Consider the following 26,261-nt stretch of genomic DNA (forward strand, 5'->3'; position numbering starts at 1 on the left):
AACTCGCCCCCATTCAATATATTTGATTGTTGAAACAGTTAAGGTTGATCATGTGTAAAGTGCAATGAACGTCTTCCAAGGCAAATTAAGGCAAAATGTTTGAGATGAAGCTGACTCCCAGAAGTAGAAAAAAAAAAAAATGTGGCAAGCAAAGAAAAGCTACATTACCCAAGAAAGGAGGCCAACAGTTTGTGATAGTGCCTTTAGGATGTGACACACATTTTGAGGACAAATCCTATGACAGTGAGGGGCACAGGACAATAACAGAGTCAGTGCATTCCTTCCTCACCTCCTGCCACACTACAGCATCCAAGCCGTCAGTCTTCCTGCTTTTTGGCAACACAGGAGAAACTTCAAGTGAAAAAAGTAACAAATAGTCTTCCAATGTACTTAGTCTATATACAATTGAATAGATGTAGAGATACACTTGTATTTGTATTTTCTGTAAAAGTTGAACAGCTCGTTCACATTAGTACAGCGATTTTTCCAGGTGGCCACCACTGCAGTGCACTTCTTTCAGCAGAGCAAGAGCAAATAACTAATTTACTGTGGGCTGCTGCTTCTGTCAGATCATGCAGCTCTGTTACCAAGTCACACACAACAGCAAAATCAATCCCTGCAGTCCCTTGGATAATTTTTATCTACTGTTTATCAAGGATAGCTGGTAGGATCAATATCCAGCAATATTCACTAATGCAAAACCTGAGGCAAGACACACTTGAGTTATCAGCATGCTTTTGTTGCTGAAGTTTCATGTCTGTGTATACAAACAGAAAATATTGAAGTTTTTCAGTTTGAAACTCACTATTTAACCTCAGCTGGTTTTCTTGTTCTGCTATCAAGGTTTCTATTCAATGCACATTCCAGCATCAGAGTGAAAACCAGCAGTTTCTAACATTAATTCAGTTTGCAAACAATAAGTTTTCTATTTATGCATCATTTATTTAGGTGCAGTTACAAAATCAAGGCTCTGATATGAATTTTTAGAGTGAAATATTCTGGTAACCAACTTACAGTGGCTATTGTAAAGTTCTTTATTTGCTCAAAATATTGCAAGCATGACATAACAAGGATGTGCAATTTTTGTTCATTTATTATCACTGGAGTTTCCTTACTATGTAAAATCAAATGTAAAGGGGTTTTTTGTTCTTTAAATCCTCACTTCTGAAGCAGCATCCCTTTTCAGCTGTTTAATCAGACTTTTTGTGCTACAATTTATCCAGCTGAACAATGTGCAGATGGCTGTAGATTAAGTAAAAAAGGGTTGGTTGTGAGCTGCAATGTGAATTTATACGGCACTGAGATTTTTCTGGCTGTTAACTCAGGCAGTCGTTGAAGACAGGCCCCCTCAGGTACTTGTTTAATTCTTACTTCTTTGTTGCAATAAAAAAAACCAAAACAAAACAAACCCCAAAACCAAAAAAGAACCCTCCCTAAAAAAAATAAACCTATCAGTAACTAATTTAAATATCCACTGTTTTAAGGCACTGAAAAGATGGTGCAAAAATGCTACAATTAAAAAAAGAAATTCCAAACAAATGAAAACATAACAAACTAACCCAGAACCCGAAACAGCCATCTAAACAACCTAAAAGTGATGAAAAAAGGTGAAATCACTGAATACAGCCAAGTCAGACCTCTCTAGATTGGTACAACTCACTAAAAAGTCATCTTTTTGACAGTAAGTATTATCCCATCCATGCACATCCCTCATTCTCCTCCTATTTCAGCCAGACAACAATGTTATTTTTAACTGACACTAATTATCAGCCTTAAGGACAAAATGTTTTTTGTTGTGCAAGTGGAAAAAGTAAAAATGAAAGCGATACAGCCTGAATTAGCTTGGCACATTACCTGCCATTTAGAAATTAAAACCAAGATACAGGAACATAAAAGTGCTGCCAGTAGCATCTGCAATGTCCCTTCAGAGCAGACAGTAATTTAAATTTTTACCTACTGCAAATACTCATTTCTTCTAATGTATACAGGCCTCGAGTTCAGAGTTTTTCCATATGTTATCAGCTATATGTGGTTAAACATATTCAGAAGCTTTGAACAGGTCATTATCAGTTATTTTTCTATACTCTTCCCTACAGGTTTGCTATTATCCACAACTATTTATTTTCCCCTGTCCTTCTTTTTGCATTGTACTAAAAACATTTGTTCAGCAGTTCCACCTAAGAACTAAATCTGGAATTCACAAATCACAATTCAACTTTATCCATATGCAGAACTGAAAGTTAAAATTTGTGTTGAAATGTTCACAGATGTTGTGCACCTTTACACAGGCTAAAGAGGAATTTTTTTGAAAAATATGTATCACCAGTAATCACAAAGGTTTCAAGTACTACCATCGAAATGGTGAAATCTAAAGCTCTGCAAACTCACATAAATTATGTAAAATAAACCACATCATTGCTTAAGCACAGGAAAAAAGGGTAAAGACAATTCAGAGAAGTCAAAAATTAAGAATCTGTTATAAATTTCATTAAGCATATGGCTGTTTACTTGGAAAACAATGAATGTAATTAATTTTTTTTCAACTGACCAATAAGTCACAGATATTATTAAAAAACTAACTAATTAGAAGACAACTATTTAAATTATTTCCATGAAGGATCAAAGCACAGAGTTGTGATTGCCCCATTCTGCAACAGAGACAAAACATGGATCCTCTTAGTCCTCCACAAATTCAGCATCTTTGACAAACTCCTGTTTCTGGCTGTCAGGAAACAGAAATTTGAAATTTTACACCCTATATCTTAGGAATCTACTCCAGCACACGTGGACAGCCCCAGCTCTGCTGCAGGAAGGACTCTGGTGGAAAGGTTTTCCCTTAAAAAGATAATTTGTAGCCATTGAAAATTTTCTGTTTAATCTCATTTTGTCCCTTTCTTGTAGTCAAAAACCTTTCTATGCTTCTCCTTTAAAGATGCTTCCTTCAGTGCCTGGTATAGATTAGATCTCATCAGCAAATAAACACATGGAAGAAAACCCAAAAGGAACCTTACACAATACTGTGGCTCTGTAACTATGAAACTTGCAGTTCCAAAGTAGCTTAGCCCCACTTTTCCTGTTTTGATGCCAGCACATAGGTAACAGGTAAAGCATGACTGAAACATGAACTGCTTGGTTTCCCCATAAAAAAGCCAGAACACAGGTGCATATATGAGGAGGGGAATAGTTGATATTTGAAAAATGAGAGTAGTTTCCAGTTGGACCAGATGGAAGGGCTGAAGAACACAAAGATCAGCTGCCAAAGCAGGAATCCTAACACTGAAACATTACCACAAATTCAAGCAGTGACTGGAAAGAAGTGTTTGTTCTATTAAAAACTCCACGTGTTCAGGCATTAGTATCCCTAAGAAGTGTTGTTCAGTCAACTCAAGGTCAGAGAATTTGAATTTTACATTTTCACTTCTTACTCCATTTGTCTCAATTAAAATAAACCAAGTGGGTCTGTCAGTGCCTGTTGTTTTACATTTTTAACTCTTAGTATTGCTTCAACTATACCAAATATACCTTACTTGGAACTGGTGGCTTCCTAAGAATATTCCTCAAGAGGAATCAACTTTTTATGGCTGGTAAAGTACACTTTTGCCCTGTTATTGATTGGTTAGGACTGAAGTAAAATCTGAAATTACTATAATAATTAGTATTTGCTATACATAATTGAATTTTTCTTTGCAATTAATTCCTAACCTTGAGTAATTCAGATAACTTTTGGTAAATCATTAAAAAGTCAAACTTCAGTTAACAGTCATCCAATTATTTCTATATCATACCCAAACAGAACAGAACCATTACGATTAAGTTTATAAAAGCTTCCTTGTCATGACTGTTTGTTCCCATGTAAAAAAAAACCCACCACAAAGTCCTGATATGACCTGTATATATTATACATTTGTTAAATTTAGCACAACTCCTACCTCGGGCTGACATTCAGAGAGCACAGAGTACTGAACATGCCACTTTTAATTGTTGTTTACCAGAAACCTGTGCAGCATCTCCTCCTTCAAAGCTGCAACTTGGTTACGGGGCTGGTGTCAATGAATTGGCAAAGCCAGCATTTCGTATCAGAGCCCTTTCTCATCAGCACTGCCAAATTACTGGCTCTAATTTATTCATTATGCCTAAAGATCTAGAAGAACCCATGAATGATGCTGCTATTTCAGGATTCTGAGGGGGAAACCCTGAAAGGTAGATTCAAATCAAAGACCAAGAGATTGTTTACATAATAAATTTAGAGAAGATTGGAATATTCCAGATTATCCCATTAAAAACGTACAGAACACACAAATACCTGGGAATCTCTTGCAGTCAATGCCACTTTTCTCCCCTACTGACTTCAGAAAAGGAAGACAATCTCAAATTACTGGAAAATTCCCTACTAATATGCCTCTGAACTAACTTTACATACATTTAAAGGTATGGATATTTTAATCCAGTTGGGAATTCTTCTCAGACACTTTGGCTCTGAAATGATGCATTTAGAAGAAAATGCAATAGATAGTGAATACTGAGAGATCCACAAAGAGAGAGATACATAAATCTGACGCATATTGAAATAATTGAAATGTTGCCAGTTAGGAAAGCAGGTAAGTGAGATTTAGGCAGCTGCAAATAAGCTATGATTTTTAACAGCAGCAGTAAAACTGATCAAAGACTCGTTTTATTCCCATTCTGGCTGCTTTGCAAAATGATGAGCAATGACAAAGGCAGAATATCCTTCCTTATGCTATTTTCTATTTTGTGAATAGAAAGTCCATGCAACCACAAATAACGAAACAGAAACTTATGCTTTAAATTCTGTGACACAGAAGCCATATTTACCATGAAGTGCTTATCTCCCACTGAGCCGCAGGCTGGGGTATAAAAAGTTTGACATAATTTCTAAGTAGGAAAAATAAACTATTAGCAAATATTGGCCACCACTCAATTATTTGTCAGAACAGACTTCAAAATACAAATTTATTATTTTGACCGCTATTTTCATACAGAAGAAATGGTTCTCTCCTGAGTACATCACAGATTAAGCCTTCACAAAGCACTGACAGAATGGTACAAAATACTTTCAAGACTCAGAATTGCAACTTCAGCAGGAGAATGGGAAGGACAAAAGGGCTTTGGGTTGGGGTTTGGGGGAAGGACCCAAAAGACAGGAAAATTTTATAACTATATATCAGGCTAGGATAGAGTGGCTTCTACTCTCCCCTCACCTAGTCCCCAGCCCTCCTTTTGTCTGAAAAGAAGCTCAGTGTAAATTTTAAAAAATTTCCCCTCAGAGAATTAATAATATTCAGGTATTTTTTTTTATTTAACAGGTATTAAAGAGTTTGCTCAGGATTTACTAACAAGCAACAACTCTTGTCAACTCTGAATTTGTTATTCATGTCTCAGACAAGAAGCAAAGTCTCAAAATAGAACATTATGGCTGTCTGAAAGATGTCTATCAACCCATGGTTCAGTTCACAACACTCAACACCCACACTGAAAAAAACCCATTGTACAAATGCTTTCCCAGCTGTCCAAATACGCATCTCCACCACCAGCTCTGGCACAAACGTGGCCACCCTTAACAGGAACCCTTCCACTCCATGGTCTACACACTGCAGAGCAGGAACTACTGGAATTAAACTGTGCTCTTTAGTTATGAAAGCATCTCAGGCAGTTGGCCTTGCCTTGGGCATGACATTCACAAAGCAATTCAAGACAAATGTACTCTTAAAAACTGCCAGGAAAAAAAACAGCACAAGTATTTAGATTCACTTTAGAAGATTAAATGGACAACATCAACCTATGAAAATTATTTCATAATGTGTGGAAGCTCTGTTAGATTAGAATTTTCCACAGCAGTAATTTGTAATTCTTGGGGCAAATAGGTAAGAACATGCAAAAATTCATGGCTTTGGGTATTCCCATTTCACTTTGAAGGTCCTGTTCAGCAGATCAGATGGTCAATTGAATAAACCAGTGGAGTCGATATACTGCAGAAAACATTTCTGGTAGACTGGCTGCTGGCTATGTTGCTCATGTACAAATGCAGTATATGACTCACTTGCATAATGGACAGGAATTCATTCAGCATTAAAGTTTCAGAGAAAATCCTTATCCCATTAAGAGAGAAACCTTTTGACCTTATGTACAAAATTATGCTGGCTTCCAGTAATGGCATTGTCAACACTGTATCTTTGCAACGAGTTTGTATTTTGAAAATTAATGCCAGCAAGATCAGACAACAAAATGAATTTCATTTCTGATTACAGTGCATAGTGCTTTTAATGCTGTCTATTATCCAAGGCTGCTGTGCAGCTTGCCTAACACTATCCAGTCTGAGGAATTCTTGACCAAAATAGGAGAGTCATTTTTGCAAAGGATGGGTACAGACTCTCTCCCCCATTTTTGCTACAAAGCAAATGTTGAATCACAGCAGATGGCCTCAGCAGCCACTGAGACATCATTGTTCACAACCATTACTACAGAAAAAAACACCTTATTCTCAAGTCATTTTGAAACTATTATGGACAGTGGAAGAGAATATGACACTGTACAACTTCTCTTAAAAATTAAAAAAAAGAGAAAGCTAACAATGTTTTCTTACCATGGCAGGAACCATCCAGTTCTTCATACCCCACACTGCAGATGCATCGTCCCAGAGGCACCAGCCAATCCCCATCTGCCCCACAATACAACTTTGGGGTGTCCCGTTCCTCAGCGCTCTTCACGCAGGAGCCCCGTACTTCCACCAGCGAGGAAGAATCCACCCTTGGAATGGTGTCAGGAAACATGGCCAAATTACGGACCGTGAAAGGGCACTTCTTGTAATACACACGGACTGACACCAAAGCAATGCACGCTCCAATGTCCTGAAAAGCAAGGTAAAATCCCTTCTTGTTGATAGGCCCAACTTCACGAACTTCGGTGTTGAGCTTGAGGATGCGGTCGCCCAAGTCCATCTGGGTAAAGCTCTCATCAGCAGCTATGGTATCAATTTTAGTGTACTGGTTTGGTTTGAATTTTACTCCGTGAGGCTCATCTGACTCCATGTAGTAGAGATTGAACGTTTCCTTGCAGGTCCCCAGCACCCAGGGAATGCTGTTGCAGTCCCTCAGGGTGAACTTCAACTCCACGTAGATTTTCTGCGCGGCGTCGCGGGAGACCCAGTTGGTTTGCAGCCAGTTGTTCTGGTTGGGCTCCATCACATTGCACACCTGGTAAGTGTGAATGGGACGGTTGTGTTCATCCATTTCAGTTATGGCATCCCACTGAAAAGGAAATAAAAGTGTTTGAAAATCAGGGAAAAAATGTATTATGCATATGCATACACACACACGTGCCCCATGTGCATGCACCTTTGGCTTAATTATGAATAATTACTTCAAGTTCAGTGGAAAGGCAGTAGTTAAAAGAAGATAACTACAGAACACCAAACAAGTTTGATTTCAGAACCTCCACAATAAATTTCTATTAATAAAAACATTGAAAAATGACTGGGTTCTAGCAAAGAAGAAAACACAGGCTGTGTTTGTATTTTATATATATATATATAAAAAACTCCATATACTTTATATCAAAGGCTCACAAAATGCTTATTATATAATCTGCTACTCCAAAAGATTACCAGCTCCCCAAAAATAGCTTCAATATAACTGAGTCAATTTTGAACTGAGCAGTCAAAATAGCAATGTAGAACTACAATTGCATCAATGCAGCACTACATTGTACACTACAAAGAGAGACTTTTTTTAATCAAAACACAGAACTATTTATAGTTCAGTATCCAAAAATATTGCCTCCCACCAAGAGTTTTAGCTTGGCTTTTAGATGTACTGATCCATTGGGGTAGAAACAGCAGGAAAAGAAAAAAAACCAAAACGAGAACCAAAACCAACCAACATTAAAGTCACATTTAAAGTAAGATATGCTGTATGCTCCAGAGAGGTCTCAAAAAGAAAAAAAGAACCAAAAATCAACCACACCAAACAGAATTAAAGAGTAGTCGGTTGTTTTAAAAAACAATGCTGCTTTTAAAATATAGAAGAGTTTTCCAAACTGGCATAGGCCAGTTTAACCTAAAAACCTCAACATGCTACTGTATCTTAAAATTGTTAAGGAAGAAAAAAATATCCAAAATATCCTTCTTCTACCAGGGGATTCTCATCAGAAATATTTATATATTCACTCTGAATCAATATCTCAATTTGAACTTACAAATTAAAGCCCTAAAGTTAGTGGTTAACTGTGCAGTTAATGGTATAAATCTATTACTTCTGTAGGAAAGTAAAGGCTCAGCACTTCAGTAAGTGGTTTCAAAGAATAAAACAAAATGGATTGTTCAAACATGGATAGGGCTTTAGTTCACTTAAAGCAGATCTCTCATGCTTTGTGCCTGTGCCGTTCCACTGTGCTCCCAGATAGCCTGCTGGGATCTCCCATTTTAGAGGAATTTATCTTTGGGCAAGAAAAATGTTTGAAATCTGCAAAACTGTTTAACAGAACCAGCAGTCTAAACACCATACATATAAAATATTTATATAAAGGTTAACATTTATAAAAGGTTAACATTGAACATCTCAGCTGGGCCATGCTGGGTAAGGCATGGTTACAAATACAGGATGTGCTCTTAGGTACCAGTCCTAGATACAGAGTGGAAACAAGGTGACTTCCACCACCCCAAAACATCACTTTCAGTGACTGAGAAGTCTGACAGAACTCACACTGTGATAAGTCTCTGACAGGGACACAGTCTCCCTGCATGAAATACAATCTGCTTCTAATTTTACCTGAGAGTTGCATTTCTCATGTGATAAAAACAGTCAGGAAAGGCAGCAGCTGAATTCAGTGCAGTCAACAAAAAAGCCAAACAATTTGTCAAACACACACTGGTTTTCTTTTGGGTGTATTTCATACTATAGCTCTCATTTAATCAAATTTTAAGTTCAAGTTGTGCAGAACTTCAAAACCAAATGAACTGGTTTTTTGAACAACCCACTGGTGATGTTTGAACAGGAACGTGGTGGCTCCCACAAAAATCCCGGACCTGACACTCACAAAGCTGGCAGGAGTTGTCTGGCTTAGACAGGCTGACAGTTCAGACCTCCTTCAAACTTCACCCATCCCAATGTGCTGCTTTACCTCCAAAACCTGTTGATTACAGTCCTTTCAAATGAGGAAAACCTCTGCTAACATGTTGATGGAAGCAGCAGCAGCATAAAGCTAATTCTTAAACCTGGAGTTCCAGCACTTACACAAATGACACGTTAAAAGCATTGTTTGGAGGAAAGACTTCAAAATTCTAGTTGAACAATGGAATAAACAACAGCCTGAGGTTACATTTTACATGCAGCACAAAGGAGGACTAAATCACTAAAATAGAAGAACATATAGTTTGAAAATTGGTGGAGAGAAGACTCCAAGATTATTTGTCACATCCAAGTACAAAATATCAGATTAGGCTACAAACCACACTGGGATTTTAGTTAGATAAAGTCTCAGCTGATTCCATACCTCTACAAACTACTTTACAACCTTTCATTTTAAAATTTCACTAATATCCAACAGCTGTATAGAGAACACTATTAAGAACAGCTCATTTAACTTTAAGCTTGCATGAGCTATATAATACTGAAATCTATTTTAATTGATTCCAAATTTTTTTAATTCTATTTTAAACCAAAACACTGGAGATTTTAAAAAAATCAGCAAGACCCTTTTAGTACATATCAGTATTGAAAGCTGTTCCAATTAATAGGGGTAGATATATCAAGCAGTTGAAATTATCTACTTCCTAATGAGCTGATACTGAAGTAAACTTCACATGTCGTGAAAGACACCTCTCCCACAAACTTTCACACTGATTGATGGATTAATATTGGGTTCTTAATCTCAGATAACAGTTATTGAGGCACGGAGCACAGCAGCAGTTTGGGAATGCAGGATGGCTGTTTTAGAATCCTGCACACCTCAACATTCTTTATTGATATTTTAGCTCATTTTAAGAAAAAAGGGGGGACATTGGTTACTTAAGCCCATGCCCTCACTCACCACTTTATGGAAGAAATCATCTGCTCTCACAAATTTTGGTGCATTTGTATCCTAAGCTAGAAAGTTCCCTTCATTTTATCTTTATTATTTTACTCTAAGAATAATTCTCTAAAGATGAAGGGTTTTGCACCTGCACGTACCTAACCAGTGTACCTGAGCTCACCCCCGAACCAGAGAAGGTTGTGGAGACTTAACGTGAACACATTTGGATATCACACACACGGTGGCACCCCTGGGTAAAATATTCTACACAAACCACCTGTTGAGCAAAACACATGGGGATAAGCGCTGGCTTTCCATGCTGAGAACTGAAGGAAGAAGTCGTGCCTGAATAGGAAACTGGGGAACAAAACCTGTTGACTTCAGCCATTCTGCATTTGACTACATGCTAAGAAAACACAACTGTTAAGGTAAATCCTCAGTGGTGATAAGTCTTACTATTTATCTGGCAACAAAAGGAAGGTTTCCATTCTAAACTGAGGAACAAATATGTAAGGTTCATGCTAGAGAGATCTGGCTTACTCTCTGGGCTTCAGCAAGCAAGGTAATTTCAGAAATGGAGTTGTCAACTATTTCTTACACACAAACATAGGCTGACATTTGAAAATTCAGTGAACCTGAACTGTAGAAATGCAATTTGCTGCCATGCATATCCTTCAATGCCCACAAACATCCACTTGAGACAGCTCAGTTAAAAAGTCTGTCCTATCAAAGGGATGGGCTGTGTTTGTTGTACAGCACTGCTACTATCCTGAAAAAATCTGAAGAAAGTTGTGTGTCCACAAAATGTCCTCATGTACCCAAAAGCAGTTAAAAAAGCATTTTCTTACTTATCACATCCAATGAGGACAAAAAGAATGCATAGTGTTTTCTCTAAATTAGTCCCTATTTTTTTTTATCCCACTAAATGGTTTACTACTATTTAGGTCATCCCAGATCTCAGCTGGGAGTCACCCAAGGAAATCTACACAAGTAGAACATTCTCAGCTGTTCACTCCTGACAGTCTTACAGATCCCATTTCCATGGAAACAAGCAGAACAGTAGAAATAAAGAGTTTGAGAAGTTTTTAAAATTTCCTTATAGTAGTCTCCAGCGAGATGATCTTCATAAAAATGAAATCAGGAAGGTCCAAATGAGGGACACCAGAGGAGGACCTGCACCTGGCAAGTGCAGTTGCCACCTGACAATGCACATTTACACTTCTTGTGGCTGTAGTGACATTCAGGCAGAACCAGCTACACACTACATAACAGAACTGAAGGAAAAAAAAACCTTCTCTCAAAGTAAAGTGCTTAGGAAATGAACGTTGTAAGGCACAGTTGGCATTTATGATGACATCGAAAACTGCAAGACTAAAGAATATTTAAAAGAGCTAAATTGCTGTAAGTTAAAGGTATCAAGTTAATATTCTCCCCCTTTCCCACTGACTCAATTTTCTTTGCCTTCACTTTTCCCAAGACCTACAATTCTGTATGTGAAACAGGTGCTCAGACCCTCAAAGCTGAGTGATAACGCTAAACTCCCAAAATATGCCGATTTGAAAAAAAAACCAGACAAAATTCCCCACTATCTGTATATGTCTTAGCAAGTACAGGTTGACATAGCTGGCAAAATAAATCAGCCACTGAACTACTTCTGTTCTTACATTTGAAGTTGAGGTGGTTTGAAGTTGCTTAAGGGAATGGATAGCAATATGCAGCACAATTTTATTAGTTCTGTAGAACTAAGATGACAATCACAGTGAAGGTTTAGAAGGAAAAGTGACATCTGTTTTCTACCCAGGCACAGAATATGAGAGTAAGAGGGCAAACACCTCAAAATTTGTGGAAGTAACATGATTAAAAAGAAATAAAATCAGAATTGAATAAAGAATAATTAGGGCAATATAAACAAGAGAACACAGGAGAAAAAGTTATTAATGCACTCAAATAGAAATCCAAAAGTGAGTTGTTTTTCTGTTATTTACATGAAGCACTTAACAACAGAGATGAGGTGCTACTGGTGATCCAGCTCTGCTTTGAGAACTGTTCTGGTTCATAAAAACATTTTCTGCCGGTAAGCAAGACACAGATTTGGGGTGTGAACCCTGGAATTCCAGTGAGACCGACTTCAGATACGTGAAACAATTGATTCTCATTTGGGGATTAGCCAGCATAGGACTTTGGGATCAGCAGGCAAAATAAGACAGCCCTACACCAGCTTTGGAGAGTGAATTGTGACTGTTCCAGAAGGAAAAGGCATCAGAGGTCTTGAACAAATAATTTTGTGCATCAAAAGATCAAGATGACAAGAAATGCATTTACATCTCAAAATACCTACTCTGATGTAGGGCTCAGGCTAGTGAGGCAATTTATTTGACTGACCAGAATTCAGACAGGAGCATGATAATGCACCAACGAAAAAAGTTATACATAGAATGATGTTCCTACTGTCTGGGCAGGGCAGAGAAAGTATAAAACAGAAGGCAGAGAGAATAAGACATAATTCCTCCATAACAGATCATGAAAAAGTACATTCAGAAAAGAGATCTACAGAAAAATGGGAAGAAAACCCAAAAGAATTCGCACACATGAAGGCTGTTTGTTATAAACTGAAATATAACTGAAACCAGCCACGACTCTGTAAGATGCCTTTCTCCCCAGCACTCTGGAACAAGACCATTGTTTCCCTGAATACATTATTGACTATAAAAGACTCAATGACTTGTACCAAAGATCTGCAAGGATGGCATGACATGCTGTAATTTGCTTTTTAAATGAGACACACTAGTAAAACCTCAGCAGGTGGTGAGAGATGCTACAATTCTGTTGTGAAAAGTGCTGCTGATCACCTTTCCCGGGGCATCTTATCCCTTTGTAATGCAACGCTTCCGATGTACTCAGGATTGAATGGAAAGTGAGAGCAGAAAGTCTACACCTTTTCAACACACTACAGCTCGTAACACTTAACCCTGCTGTGTGCCCTTCAAAAATCTGCCAGTGCACTGTCCCTGGCACCTGCAACAGAGACCTGCTCTGCTGGCCTCTGTCCCACAAAGAAATAATAATAACAAAAATACATAACCCTGTGTTTTTACAGGTATCTGCTACTAGAATAGAGCTGGGTCTGGCTAATCACAATAGCTGTGTGGTACATTTGGCTGCCAGCAGCTGCAGAGTCTGCTGTGGTAAAACAGAATAATGCTGGTGCTGGCAGGGCAAGGGGAAAAGGAGCCCAGCAATCCTCAGTTGGCTAAGTAAGATTTATGGGATTAACCAAGAATACCTGAAGAATGCAACAGCTCTGAACATCAACACACACATGTTGAAACACAGGGGTCTGCTGTGTAATAAGAGATGTGTGGATGAAGGCATCAAGTTTGGTCACTCAACAGAACCACAGACTGGCTTGGGTTGAAAGGGATTTCAGGATCATCCATGGGCAGGGACTACTTCCACCATCCCAGGTTAAAGTGCCCACAGCTTCTCTCAACCTGTTCTGGTTCCTCACAGGAATTAATTTCCTCCCAATACTTAATCTAAACCTGCCCTCTTTCAGTTTAAAGCTATTCCCCCTATCCTATCATTACATTATTAAAGGTAGTAGTAAATTAGTAAATATGATTAGTAAATGAGATATATCATGACTTAAAATACTTAAGTGTTAATGCTTATATTGCCTTATAATTGGAATAAGACAGACAAGGACTGAGAAATAAATTACAACTACAAAATAACTAAATCCAACTGTAAGTATAATCCAATGAAGCTCTAACAAGTATTAGCAGTTTAATAGTAGAAGACTTTATTTGCTGCTGTATTGCTTTACTTCCTAAATATGGGCAGCTGCAGCAATTCTGGCTCTGCCCTTCCCAGCACCTCGTACTCGTGAGGTAACTGGAGCAGAATGTTACAACACTGCTCAGTGAAGCCACTGGGTACTTTGGTAATGCTGCACAATAGCTGTCTGCATCAGCTACGTGGCCTGGGGGGACCTTGCTGGTTCTTCAAAATAGCACAGATAATGTTGTGGTAAATGTTTGTGTGTCCTCAGGTATTTAGAAAAAGAAAACACACAGAAAAAGTGGGGAGGAAGCTTTCAGAAAAAAATCCCAAGTAACAAACCTTGAGTAAGCTCTACACTTCTAGTTTAGAAATTTCTGCAAATTCAGAGTTTGCCTGTTAATCTTATCCAGGTGTTTGTGAGCAGCCCTAGGCTGTCACATCACCACTGCACTGGCTGACTCACCAAGCCCCTTGGTACCCAAGCTGGGCCATAAACTCCCCTCCTGCCAGACCTGCACTTCCCAGGAACTTTAACCCTGCCAATTGGGCTGGCCTGCTGGGAAGCCAGAATAACTTCAGGGCAGGCAGAGATACTTGGTAGATTTTCTCAGCCCTCAGTTTGAGAACTGACCTTGTCTGCCCCACGATATAATGCACATACTGAGTCAAATGACTGCTTTCACCACTCAAACCCTTCAGAAATTGTGCATTCCATCACATCACAAATCTGACTTGAATGCACAAATTTCTGAGTATCAGTTCTGTTTTACTTGCTTTCCCTGCCTGAATCTACAGTTCTGACATTTGAAATTCCCCTTCGGCAGCAGGAATATTTTTTGCCTTTACCATTCCAAGCAGTGGAGTTTTAAGTGAGTAGCACAGAATCCCAGCACACCAGTGGTCCTGGCTATGCCTAAACTCAGAGTTTCCCATTTTCATTTCCTGACTAGTCACTCTGGGAAAAAAGCATTTCAATACCACTGATGGCAGAAATTGTTTAAATATCTTTTCAAGCTCCAGGTTTTCCCACTGAAAAGCAGTGGATCTCAGAGGTTTTTTTTTTTTTTAATGTGGGCATTGGCATATTTAAATTCCTGCAATTAGCAAGCAGTCAATGAGGTTAATGTGGATGAAGTGAAACCCAGAAGAGTATCTGTCCACTTCCTCCATCTTTCCCTAGTTTTTAATAAAGTCTACTTTCTTTACAAAAAAGAAAAAAAATCCTACCTTTCCTCCTTCTTATTGAGTTTGTGCTACTCCATTAATGATTCTAATTGAAATTATACAAATGGAAACAATTAAAAATAATAATTACACAAAGCAGCTATGTAAGGCTTTTCATCTGTGAAGTGCTTTATAAACACTAACACATTAATTCAGCCTAAGACATAAAACTAAAGAAGCAAAACTAAAGATATTAAGAGAAAGGTGAAGCGACAGATCAGTGATTTTTACCAGCATGCTGTGTGTCAGGAGCTGTATCAGTGTGGATGCCCTGATCTGACAAAGGAGTGAACTGATGACACTGCAAAGCTCCCCTGCAACACAACTCTGAGTATTTATTAATGGGCTCCTTCAGAACCACTCTCCATTCCCCTGCAGCTGTTGTGCAGCCTGGTGAAGTGGCACACATCTGGCTGGAATACCTGTGACCAAACTGCTGCTGGAGAACTGAACACTTGCATCTTTCATAAATCACCTCCAGCCTCCCACCACCATCCTCACAAGTGTTATTTGATATCTATAAATAACAAATTCATTACTCCGTTTTTTCTCAAGCTACTTGTCCCTTTCCAGGCAGAGGATCAAAAGGGGAAAACGAAGATTAGAGCTGTGTGACTAATTAAAGGCACAAACTTGTATTTATTGGCTTGCAAGGGATCATGTTGATATACTTGAGTGAAAGCCAAGAGCAATGCTATCATATCCTGCCATTTAACTGAGCCAAAAACCTCTGGAAATAAAATCTGAGAGGTGAACAGAAGAACCAATTATTACAAGCGGAGCAAACTGAATAACAACATCAGTAGCAGCTCAGTTTATTTGCATGTAAATTCATAAGCTTGTGCATTTCAGCTACATGCATTACAACCTTACTCATTTTCTAGGTTAAACAGAGCTGTGCCAAAAAACTCTAAGGAATAACTTCTATTACAGGTTGCAAACACCCTTAACAAAGTGTCCAAAATGTGCTGAGACATGAATACATATAAATGAGAAGCCTACAGTATTTTTAAAAGAAAAAATGTAAAAGCTATGCATATGAACCTTATCTACAGTCTGTGAACTCCAAGACAGAAACAGAGGGGAAAAAAAAGGAAGAGAAAAGAGAACAATTACCAGTGTTTTCCAGTATATCAGTTTGTTCATCCTTCCTATGTAATTACTTATTTACTGAGGACTTGTAAAGTAGCACTGTCTCCTCAGGGAGCTCAGGCTCAGTCATACTTGTTAAAATGTCCTGGAAGAAAATAACTTGCTACCCTTCCCCAGTGCTCCTTCCTTTCCTCCTATTTCTGAGTGCACAAATGGAGGGAGCATCAAGCTCTTAATTATCTTATACTATAAATAAGCTGGCGTTAAAACCCACTCCATTCACTACAGTTGAGGAGTGCATCATCAAAACAAACTCTCAGACATCTAATTTCTACATTGTCCTGCATGCAAAAAGATGTGAATTATAATAACTCCCATGCTCTTTCAACCTCCCTCATCTCATTACTCGTATTTTCAGCTACATTAAAAGTAATTTTATGAATCAATTTCTGGTACAGCTAATGGGAAAAACGTTTAGGTTCACCCAAATTAGAAAACAGCTAAAAGGTATTTAACAAAAAACTTCTTATGACAAGACATGGAGAGCTTCAGTATGTACATACTTTCCACTGGTCTCCTGTTCAGATTTCTGAAGGAAAACAACCTACAGAGTTGTGGAGAGATTAATACATTTGCTTGTTCTATTTTCAGTTCACAGTTTTCTCAGAATGCCACAAACTCCCCAAGATACGTAGAACAAACTCTGGCTTTCCAAAAGGACCTTGTTCATGACACAAAGCAACATGAACCATGTAGGCACTCTGTGCTTGGGGAATGTCCTGATCAAGGAGGTACCTAAATACATTTTGACAATTTCTAGCTTAATTTATTGTTGGTTTAATTTTTTTTTTTGCCCACATTTTGGAATTGATAATAATTATCCTTTTATTTTCCAGATATTGCAATTGCAAGAGTAGTACCTGACTTCAGTGTTCAAGTACAGTAAGACTTTTTTAACCCAGCTGAAACCTAGAGCTTTATTTGGAACCTACTGTAGATAAAAATTACTGCAGCTGGCAGGGGTGGTCATGGAATGTCAACTAGAGGTCAAATTAGATGTCAGGTTCTTTTGTAATTTACCAAAAGATTACACTTTGCACATTTATCTTCCAGAACTTTCTCTGTTGTCAGAACCAACTTGACCTTAAGAGAGCAATGCTTTATTAAGTTACAGCTGAACACAATTGTTGAGATGTTGGTCCAATGCCTCTAGTTAATATATCACCTACCAGCAGGATGTCCTTTTAAAGGAAAAGCCATTTATGTTTGTCATTTCAGAGCAGTAAAAAGAGAAAGGTTTCATGGCATATGTCCTCACAGGGTATTCTTTTGATGAAGGACACTACAAGTTGGTTTTTTTTAAAAACCAAACTCTGGTGCATCAGTGAAACTCTCCACATATTTAATTAAAATAGTCCCATGACTTTCTGATCTAAGTATAAAACACTGGGAAAAGCGTTTATGAAAAGCTGATTTAATATCATTGAAACAAAGCGTATCAAAAGCAGGCCATACTTAAAAGAGCATTACTAAAAATCTTTAGCCTCTTTTCTGTAGAATGGGATACATTTTTGCAAGGAAACAACTACTCTTAATGGTTTTTCTGCTATTACAATTATGCTTTTAACAGACCTCCCAGTTTTCTAGAATGCAAATGATGGAGTATTCACAGGGCCAGGGAAGACAGCAGCACAATTCAGTTTTGAGAGTTATGAAGAGAATGTCAATCCTGTAAAATTAGGAAGTTAGACGAGAACCAAAACTCCAGGAAAACGGAGGAAGAAGCCAACCTTACATTCTTTACAACTTTACAAATTTTTATCTTCCTATTCCTCTCCTTGTCCAAGAACACCTTGTCCTGGAGACCACAACAATGACCCCTAACTACCATTTCTTAGAGGTAACATGTATTTATCACACAGTTATCATCACTGTTGTCATCAAATGATTCAATATATGATAACCATTTAGTAGCTTTCTGACATTTATAAATTATTTACCTTTTGATACTGCAGAATGTTAACAATGGAGAAACAGAATACTCCCAATTCCCTGAAAATTTCCTTCCTAGCCTATGATCAAATCAGAAATCTGAGTTCTGCAACTCCCTCTTAACAACAGAACAGAAAAGTAATCAGGAGCAACACTTCTCCCTTTTTATGACACGACCTTGCAACATTCAAAGCTTTGACTCTCTCACATCTTTGACTTTGGGGCAAAATCTTGGAACATGTCATCCTCCTACAAACCCTGATTATTCCAGGGAGAAGAATGGGAGCCTGTAAGAAATGAAGCTGCAGGATCCATGGCTCCATACAAAGGAGCAAGAAACTGAGGCTGCCCAGGAAAGAAGACACAGCTCAAAGGAGACAGGAAAGAACCTTATAATAACAGACATCACAGATCATTCCTTAACCACATTTTTGTCCTCTTCATCAATGCCAACCATGTAGATAGAAGTACAGAAACAATGAACATGTATGACTGACTGAAACAAACTGTTTCTATCAATTCAATGTAGATACAGTTGTATTATTTTTGCTACATTGCATTTGTTATGTACAGCCACATGAAGGACATTTTTTCTTACATACCTGTTTTTCAATGCTAAGCTTTGACTCTCATGAAAACACCTCTCAAGATTTATGCCCTTACGTTTGAGAGGCTTGCATAAGAAAACCCAAGAAATTCTATTATCTGCTAATCATAGTCTCATGATCACTTTTACTGAAATCACATGCCTGCAAAAATAAGAATTTTCTTTGAGCACAGTGTGCTCAACTCAAGTCCTCTCCCACCCACCACTGCCCCAAAGCCAGTACAATTCTTCCCTAATTATTCTTATTCTGCTCTTCTGCTGAAACATGAGATGAGGGACAGTTAAAAGAAAAAATGTATTTTGTAAATTGACATATGTAGAATGTTGACCCGCAAACCCTTCTCCAATTTGCAGAGTCCTCTCTTGAAGCAGATGTGTTAAAATAAGCAAGCAGAGTCTGCTGTGTGCATCCGTTTCCTAATGAGATCTGACACAATAATTAGTGTGCAGCAAGCTGGGGTAGTTTAATGTACTGCCCTTCTCGTTTCTATCCAACTTTATAAAAGTTTCATTAATCTTTGCCACTAACAACAGGAAAGCAATAAAATAGGCGTAACAGCACAAGTCACAGAACCTCACAATCTGTGCTTTGATTTCAGTTTCACTATTCAATACTGGTTTCTGAAAATATCCAGGTGACTTTTCACAAAGGCCAATTAGACAGTTCAGGTGATCTAGGTATACTCAAATTCACCTTTCAGAGTTGCTGGAGATTAGAAACTTCAGATCAAATTTTTGGGAAAACCTGTGATTTTGATGTGGGAGGGAAGAGCACCACAGTTGACAGCAATCAGTTTTTTCATGCTCTGATGAGTTGCTGCATTGCTCATTGTTCTGGCACAGCAAGAAATACTTAATCTTAGCATTGTAAATACAAAACCAGGAGATGAGTAACCAAAACAAAAGACAGGCACAGAATGAACTGTCAGCTTTGATATAACACTTGTGCTACTGAAACAGAAAAAGGAAAATTATACTAAAGTCTCAAGCTGACAAAACCACAATAAATACATGTGAAAGAATTAAAAAACTTCAAGACTAGGGTCTAATATTTTTGTTCCCTTCACAGATGAAATAAAGTTTTACCTTTGAATTGAGATTTTTAAGTCCAACTTTCTGTAGAAAACATTAGACACAAACCCTCAATATAATTTCACATGTTTCATCATTCTTTGCCCTCTGTGTGTATTCCTGTGTCAACTTCATATATGCAAGAGAGGCACTTAGACCCAGGACTGGAAAAGAATGAAAAAATTACTAAAAACTTCAGATGAAAGTCACTTAAAGCAGTTTTTACCTGACAAGGGAGAGCATTTGCTATACCAAACATTCTTCTGCCAAGAAGAAAACCATGGTGTGTTAAAAATGTAGTGAATCTAAGAGTAAAATAAATACATGAGTCTCTTGTACATAAAACAAGAGCTCTTGAGTCAGGTCAGGTGATTCAGAGACTCTGGTTGGAAGCTTAAATGCAGGGCTGAAAAAAGTGAGGGGGAAAAAAACCCCCTCATTTTAATGGGAACGGCACTTCTGGCATCTCTGAAATCAAGGACTTAAGTTTTTATTTTGCCTTTACCCATACTATTTTCTCCCACAGCTTTGCAAAACATCATTTAGATTTCAGCAGATAATCTAGAAAGCCATCTTATAAGGTCTGGTGTGCAGAAACTGTTTTAGTGGGATTCTTCTGTTGGCAGGACTTGCCTTGCTGAAATGAGCAGGTACTTAGAACCAAGTGATGTATCTATGTAAAGTTACGCTATTTTAAATCATCCTGTCAAATAAAGTTATGTTAGAAACGGTACAGATTCCTGTTTTTTCCTGCAATTTATTTTCCCAAAGAATATTTGGCCTTTTAAATTGTGGTTTTGCTGAGAAACCGTACCAGAACACCAACAATTATGCTGCAGCGGCACAAATCGATAGCAGTGCATGCAATATTTAATACAAATCGAGACCCTTGGGCCTGCTCTTTTAGCTTTTAACATCAAGTTTTTGCTTACTTGCAACATTTTATTTTAAAATGGCAGTTATGCTTAAAAGAAACAAAGTGCTCCACTAATCTTTGGTAATATGGATAAGGCAGGCTTCAGCCCAAATAAAGTCTTAAGAAAGTCACAGCAGAAATAAATAAAATATATATCTAGGCAGCTCACCCATTTTTCATAAGAGTGTTTATGCCACTAGAGTTTCTTTAGACCAAATGCAAAGTGTATTACACAACCATATTTTAATCTTAGAGAGGTTTTTTTTAATCTAAGTATTTTCTTCTTCATATAATATTCATATTATAGAAGAAAGACTAAAATAACTGGGGGGTTGGAGGGTGGAGAAAAGGCAGAAGCAGTGAACCAGCTGCTTCAGCATGCTAGCCCTAGCAGTGACCACTGAGAGAGTCATTGAGAAATTGAAGAACTGGGGAGGGCCACTAATCCAGAATACTCCCCAAGCTGCTACCTTCAAAAATTTTTCCCAGGCTCCCCTGCCAAACCAAAATTACAACCTGAATCCACAGTAAAGTTTTAGAGGAGGAGACACACAAGAGGGGAGGGAAAATAAAAAAAGAAACTAAAAAGACTCCAGGGAAAACAATGCAAGAGCCTCGGTTTGGCTGGATGGGAGAAACAGATAAATGCATAGCTGAGTCTTATTTTTCCAATTCTGCTCTTATCTATCTGGTTAAGCAAAGATGAATAGCAGTGAACAACTGTCCCAGGAACATCCTTCCCACATTGCATTGTCACAGTATTCCCAGGTATATTTCCAGAAAAAAACTCTTTATAGAACAGCAAAAATAATGGATGGTCTAATTCAAAGTTGTTCCCCAGGCATAGCAGGAAGTAAAAGAATGTCTGATCCATTCTGTCCTCATTCTTCTGTGCAAAAAAGAACACAGTCCATCATGTTTTTGTTTTCTAGTATCCTCATATGCAAGTTCCTGGCCAGAGGTGGCATAAAAAGCAGGTAACGTGCCTAGAACAAATTAATGTTTTCATGTTTGTTTTGCTTTCCCTCCCTGTAACACATTTTGCACCATGCAGCCGTGGCCATAACATTCTGGGCATGGGTGTCAGAACTCTTCACAGCCAGAATACTAAGCTTCTGGGCCTCTCCATGCACACAAAATTAAGAATAGCTGCATTAAATGATAAATAGCATTTCCTGTAGCATTTTGCTGTTGATGAGGGTGAAAATAGCTGGCATGCTTTTGTGCAAACAAGCACAGTTTGCGGGAACAAACATTTGAACAAGAATTTCTGAATTCCAAGGATTAAAAACACAGTTCTTGTTTTCAGCAGCGAATTCTTGCCCATTTTCTGCCCTCAGTTCTCAAAAAGCTCTGGAATTTATGTCTACCAGAGCCTCCCAGTGGTGTCTGACATTACCACCATCAAAAAAAACCCCACAAAAACCACAAAAACCCAAGTACAAAGAGTGAAGGACAAAGGGCCCTCACTCTGGCTGCACAGACATGCACAGGTAGATGCTGAGAGCCAGCACTGCCCTGTGCTGAGCCAAGAGAGGCTACCTGGTGTTTTTAATTAAAATGCAGTCAGCTGAAAGTCATTAATATTGCCAGAGAAAGAAAAACAACCCTTACTCTGCTGGGCACGGGTAATAAAGTTTGGGGGGTTTTAACTTGCTGAGCTCCATCTGTGAAGGTGAGGAGGAAGGTTAGTGACGAGAGCATTGCAGCTCTGTTTTGTGGGCCTTGTGGCTGCACATCCTTCCACCCTGAGCTCCACAAGCTCAATCACAGATTTTATTACCAGATTACTTTCTTTAAGGTTTTTTTTTCTCCCTCCTTAGAAATTAACATTACTTACTTTCCATAATAGAAGCATGCCTATAAAAATGTAAATTTAAGGCAGGCCATCTAAATAGAGCACATTTAACTTCAGCACACCAGGCAGGACTAATCTTGCAGACCTCTGGTAATTTAAATTCTGACAGTGTAAGAAAACTGCAATTGATATTCTGCATAATGAAACTAAACGGAGGCATCAGTATTCTGATGCAGAATGAGAAAAAGCTAAAGATACTTTTATTTAGAAGTTATATTTTTCAGTTCAGTCTTTAAGTAAAAATGCTTTATTCATATGTAAAATATACTGAGAGAAAAAAATTCATCTCACTCTTAAAAATCATTATTTACCACTCTTATTTGTAATGGACTTGCCTGGGCCAAGGGGCTGTCAGTGCATACCTGCAGCTATTCCTTATGACTACAAGGAATATGTCTCTCAAAAGTGAATTCACAGAAAATTTCTTTAACATTCAACACCCACAGAATCTACCTGGATTTTCACCTACATTTCCCCCCAGTCTAAAACTATGTGTGGTGTCCTCCACACTGCAACCTGTTAAAGATCATAGCCATCAGGTTTAAGAAATGTTTAAAATCCACGAAACATACAAATACATAAAAATTCTTTAAACTACCTTCTTGCAGTTTAAACTTTTTCATTACTAAAGAAAAAAAAAAATTGCTCAAGTTTTGTGAAAAATAGGAGAGAAAAATGGAGTCTTCAAATGTGAGGGTTTAAAGTAATAGAAACCCAAAAACACTGCACTAAAAGAAAGTAAACACAAGAGTAACAGGAAAGCCAGAAAAATCAAAGCAATGTATAGTTTGGGGTGTTTTTCAAAGAAATCTTACAATATTTAGGCATTTCAGGTGCGCAGATCTCTGCTGGAGGTCAATTTTTCTTAATCATAGATATCACAAAAACAAACAAGAAATCTGAGAATCAGAAGACATGAATGGTGCTGAATTCAGTACTTCAGTTTAATTGATACAGATATACATATCCTTCTGCACCTACAGATGTCTGTCTTCCTGTAATAGAGTGCACACACCTCCCACAAATAAAAACACCCTACAGTCTCAAAGCCAACACCATTCTGAGTTTGCCTTTTATTTCTGAATGTCTGTTCTCCCTTTATTTTTTGAAGAAGAGGAGACTGCCTTGCAGATTCAGACTTCTCTTATGCTAATTAATTTCTGATTCATAATGGGGATCCTGTTTTATTAGCCTTGGTGGAGAATATTCTGCATTTCTCACAACCACAAAGATAAGGCTGCTTAGTAGAGCTGGCTAATATGGTGTGATCTAACAATCCAATTAATTTGGAGTGTGTCTTACTGATTAATAAAGCCATTTACAGAATTGCATATTTCATCTGCATTCACAACCTGACATTAATGACTTCTTCCATACAGCAAGTTATGCAACACAGATAATCAAATATTTAAGATACTTTAATTTTATTATTAAAATTTGATCGTACTATCAAAGCTTTTTTCTCATATTCCAGTTTAGTTTTATAATTAAATTCTACACATCTGTAAGCTAAATAAACTGGCCAAGAGACGCAGATGAAGTTTAGTACATTCTGAAATTGGGGGATTTTGCTAGAAAACGAGAACAGAATTGATGGGATGCTGAGGGAACTGCTGTGACAGCAGCCAGCATGAAAATGTACAGCATATGATTTAAATAAGCCATTACTCTACTCTTTAGGGCATATCAGAATATGCATTTGTGCATAAAATTACAGAAATGCACACAATAACGTAACTGTTCAAGATTTTCATATTAGTCTGGGCTGAATATTCATACTTCCAGAGAAGTTTTCAGAAGATCCTAGTTAAAATCTCAAAAGGGTGGTGAAGCTCAACTCTAAACTTGAGCAAAATTTACTTAAGCAGAGAGGTTTCAAGTACCTCTGCAAACCAAACTCTTGCTGCCTTTGACAATGAGGCCGAACTATTTTTCCCTATTTGTAGGTTTTGCCCTTTATTAAAAAGAAAGCCCATATTCAAAGGAGCTTTGGGACTGTGTAACAAACCAAGCAGATAAAATAAAGATAGCATTACAGATTTTTCTGCCTCTCAGGGGGAAAACAAGGAAACAAACCAGAATTTTTTTTCCACGGAGCAATAGTTTCCCAGGGTTCATCAAGTGGTGCTTGTCCTACAATCCTGTCTTCAGTCACAAAGCCTTCAGTAAAAACTGCTCTTTTATTAGTTCTTTTACTGTGTTAACAGAAGCAGTGTGGTCAGCTCATGCCCAGCTTTCAAATTCATGACTCATACACAGTCATAAGAAACCCTCAGTGGGATTTTTTTTTTTTTTAAAAAAAAAGCTTATTTTTAATCTTTTGTAGAGATGCAGTTCACAACTGTGCCTAACTCTTCAAAAATGTATTTATTAAAATATAAAAATTTTATTTCAATTGCTGGTCATAGCCTGTCTCTTGCCTCCCATATCCCTGCCACAGGTAAAACAGTCTCCAATACCAGTAGTAAGTATATTTGTTCCATGCTGTTCATTTTAAACAGAAATACTTTCAGGTATCAGCTACTTATTTATTTCTAGTCCATTCAAAAGGTACTTTCCAGTGGCAACACACAAATAGGACTTCCAAGGTACATTTAGTGTAGGATTTATATTACAAAGTAAGGCATCAACCACGGCTCCACAGAATGACAAAATGTTTTTACCACTCCGTTATTTAAAATAAATGTTCCTGAACAGAATATAGAAGAAAAGATGAGCCACAAGCAGAATTTCTCAATGGCTGTTTGAATTTCCCTGCTCCATTTCACATGTCTTTCTACTCCCCAGTAATCATCTTCAGCTGCTGCTGCTAACAGAGAGCTACTGATTCTGGAATTACTTCCTCCAATTATGGAAATTTTGTATGTAATGAAAACCAAAATATGTCTTTAGCAATGACAGTCAAATTGTAAAATGGTTACAGAAATCCATAATTTGCATTTCTTATTCCCCAGTACAGGCAAATCCACAAGGGAAGCCCTTAGGAAATAAATCTAGAACCATTTCCTTTTAGTTACTGAAATCCCACTTCAAGAGTTTTCATTACCATTACAAGTCAATAGTGATTTATCTGCGTAGAAAGAATAACATCAAACAAAAATACTGCAAACCACAATAGCAGCTAATATTGCAAGTAATCTGGGATAGGGAAGAATGTGTCAAATACACTTTTAATCCAAGTATTTGTCATGTCACATGCCTGCTGAAAGCATCTGGACATCCCTCACAAAAAAAACTCCAGTGCTTTTTAGGAGTTTATGTTATTTGCTAAGGAGTTACAGAATAATTACTGTTTATAACTAAATGATGGTTTATTTTAGTAGCATTCTAAAAGTAAACATGTTGGTGATAAAACATGAGAGTGAAGCTTATGATTTAAAAGCAAACTTGCTCAGAACAAGTTAAAAAAAGAACGAAACAAACCCCTTCTGTTTGACACTGAGGAACTGAATGGTCAAATATTTGAGTAAAGACACACCCCTGAAGAAACACATGTGGTATACTCTACATCTGATAGGGGTTCAGAGAAATCTAGTTTTAGCTAACTAATTTTATTTTGGTATTAATGACAGAAGGTATTTCAAGTTGCACTTTATAAATGCAATGAAGTTTTAAAAAGGTGCAATTAGCAGTACCTTGTGATTGATTTCTTCACACTAAAATAACCACAACCACAAGCAAACAGCTCATAA

At 37.7% G+C, this 26,261-nt stretch overlaps 1 protein-coding gene across 3 annotated transcripts in view; it reads right to left on the reverse strand.

Annotated features, from left to right (window-relative positions):
- The window catches only part of LOC102113376 (ephrin type-A receptor 6), a 385,909-nt gene that overhangs the window by 291,549 nt on the left and 68,099 nt on the right, over window positions 1-26,261 (reverse strand). For all 3 annotated transcript variants that reach the window (XM_088052284.1, XM_014253507.2, XM_088052285.1), the window contains exon 3: window positions 6,602-7,265. In XM_088052284.1, the coding sequence (XP_087908410.1) occupies window positions 6,602-7,265 (664 nt within the window). The remainder of the gene's footprint in view (window positions 1-6,601; window positions 7,266-26,261) is intronic.

This window comes from Pseudopodoces humilis, chromosome 2 (genome assembly GCF_049639895.1).
Source record: "Pseudopodoces humilis isolate 2021_Gansu_Grassland_sample_001 chromosome 2, ASM4963989v1, whole genome shotgun sequence".
In the NCBI taxonomy this organism is placed as follows: Eukaryota; Metazoa; Chordata; class Aves; order Passeriformes; family Paridae; genus Pseudopodoces; species Pseudopodoces humilis.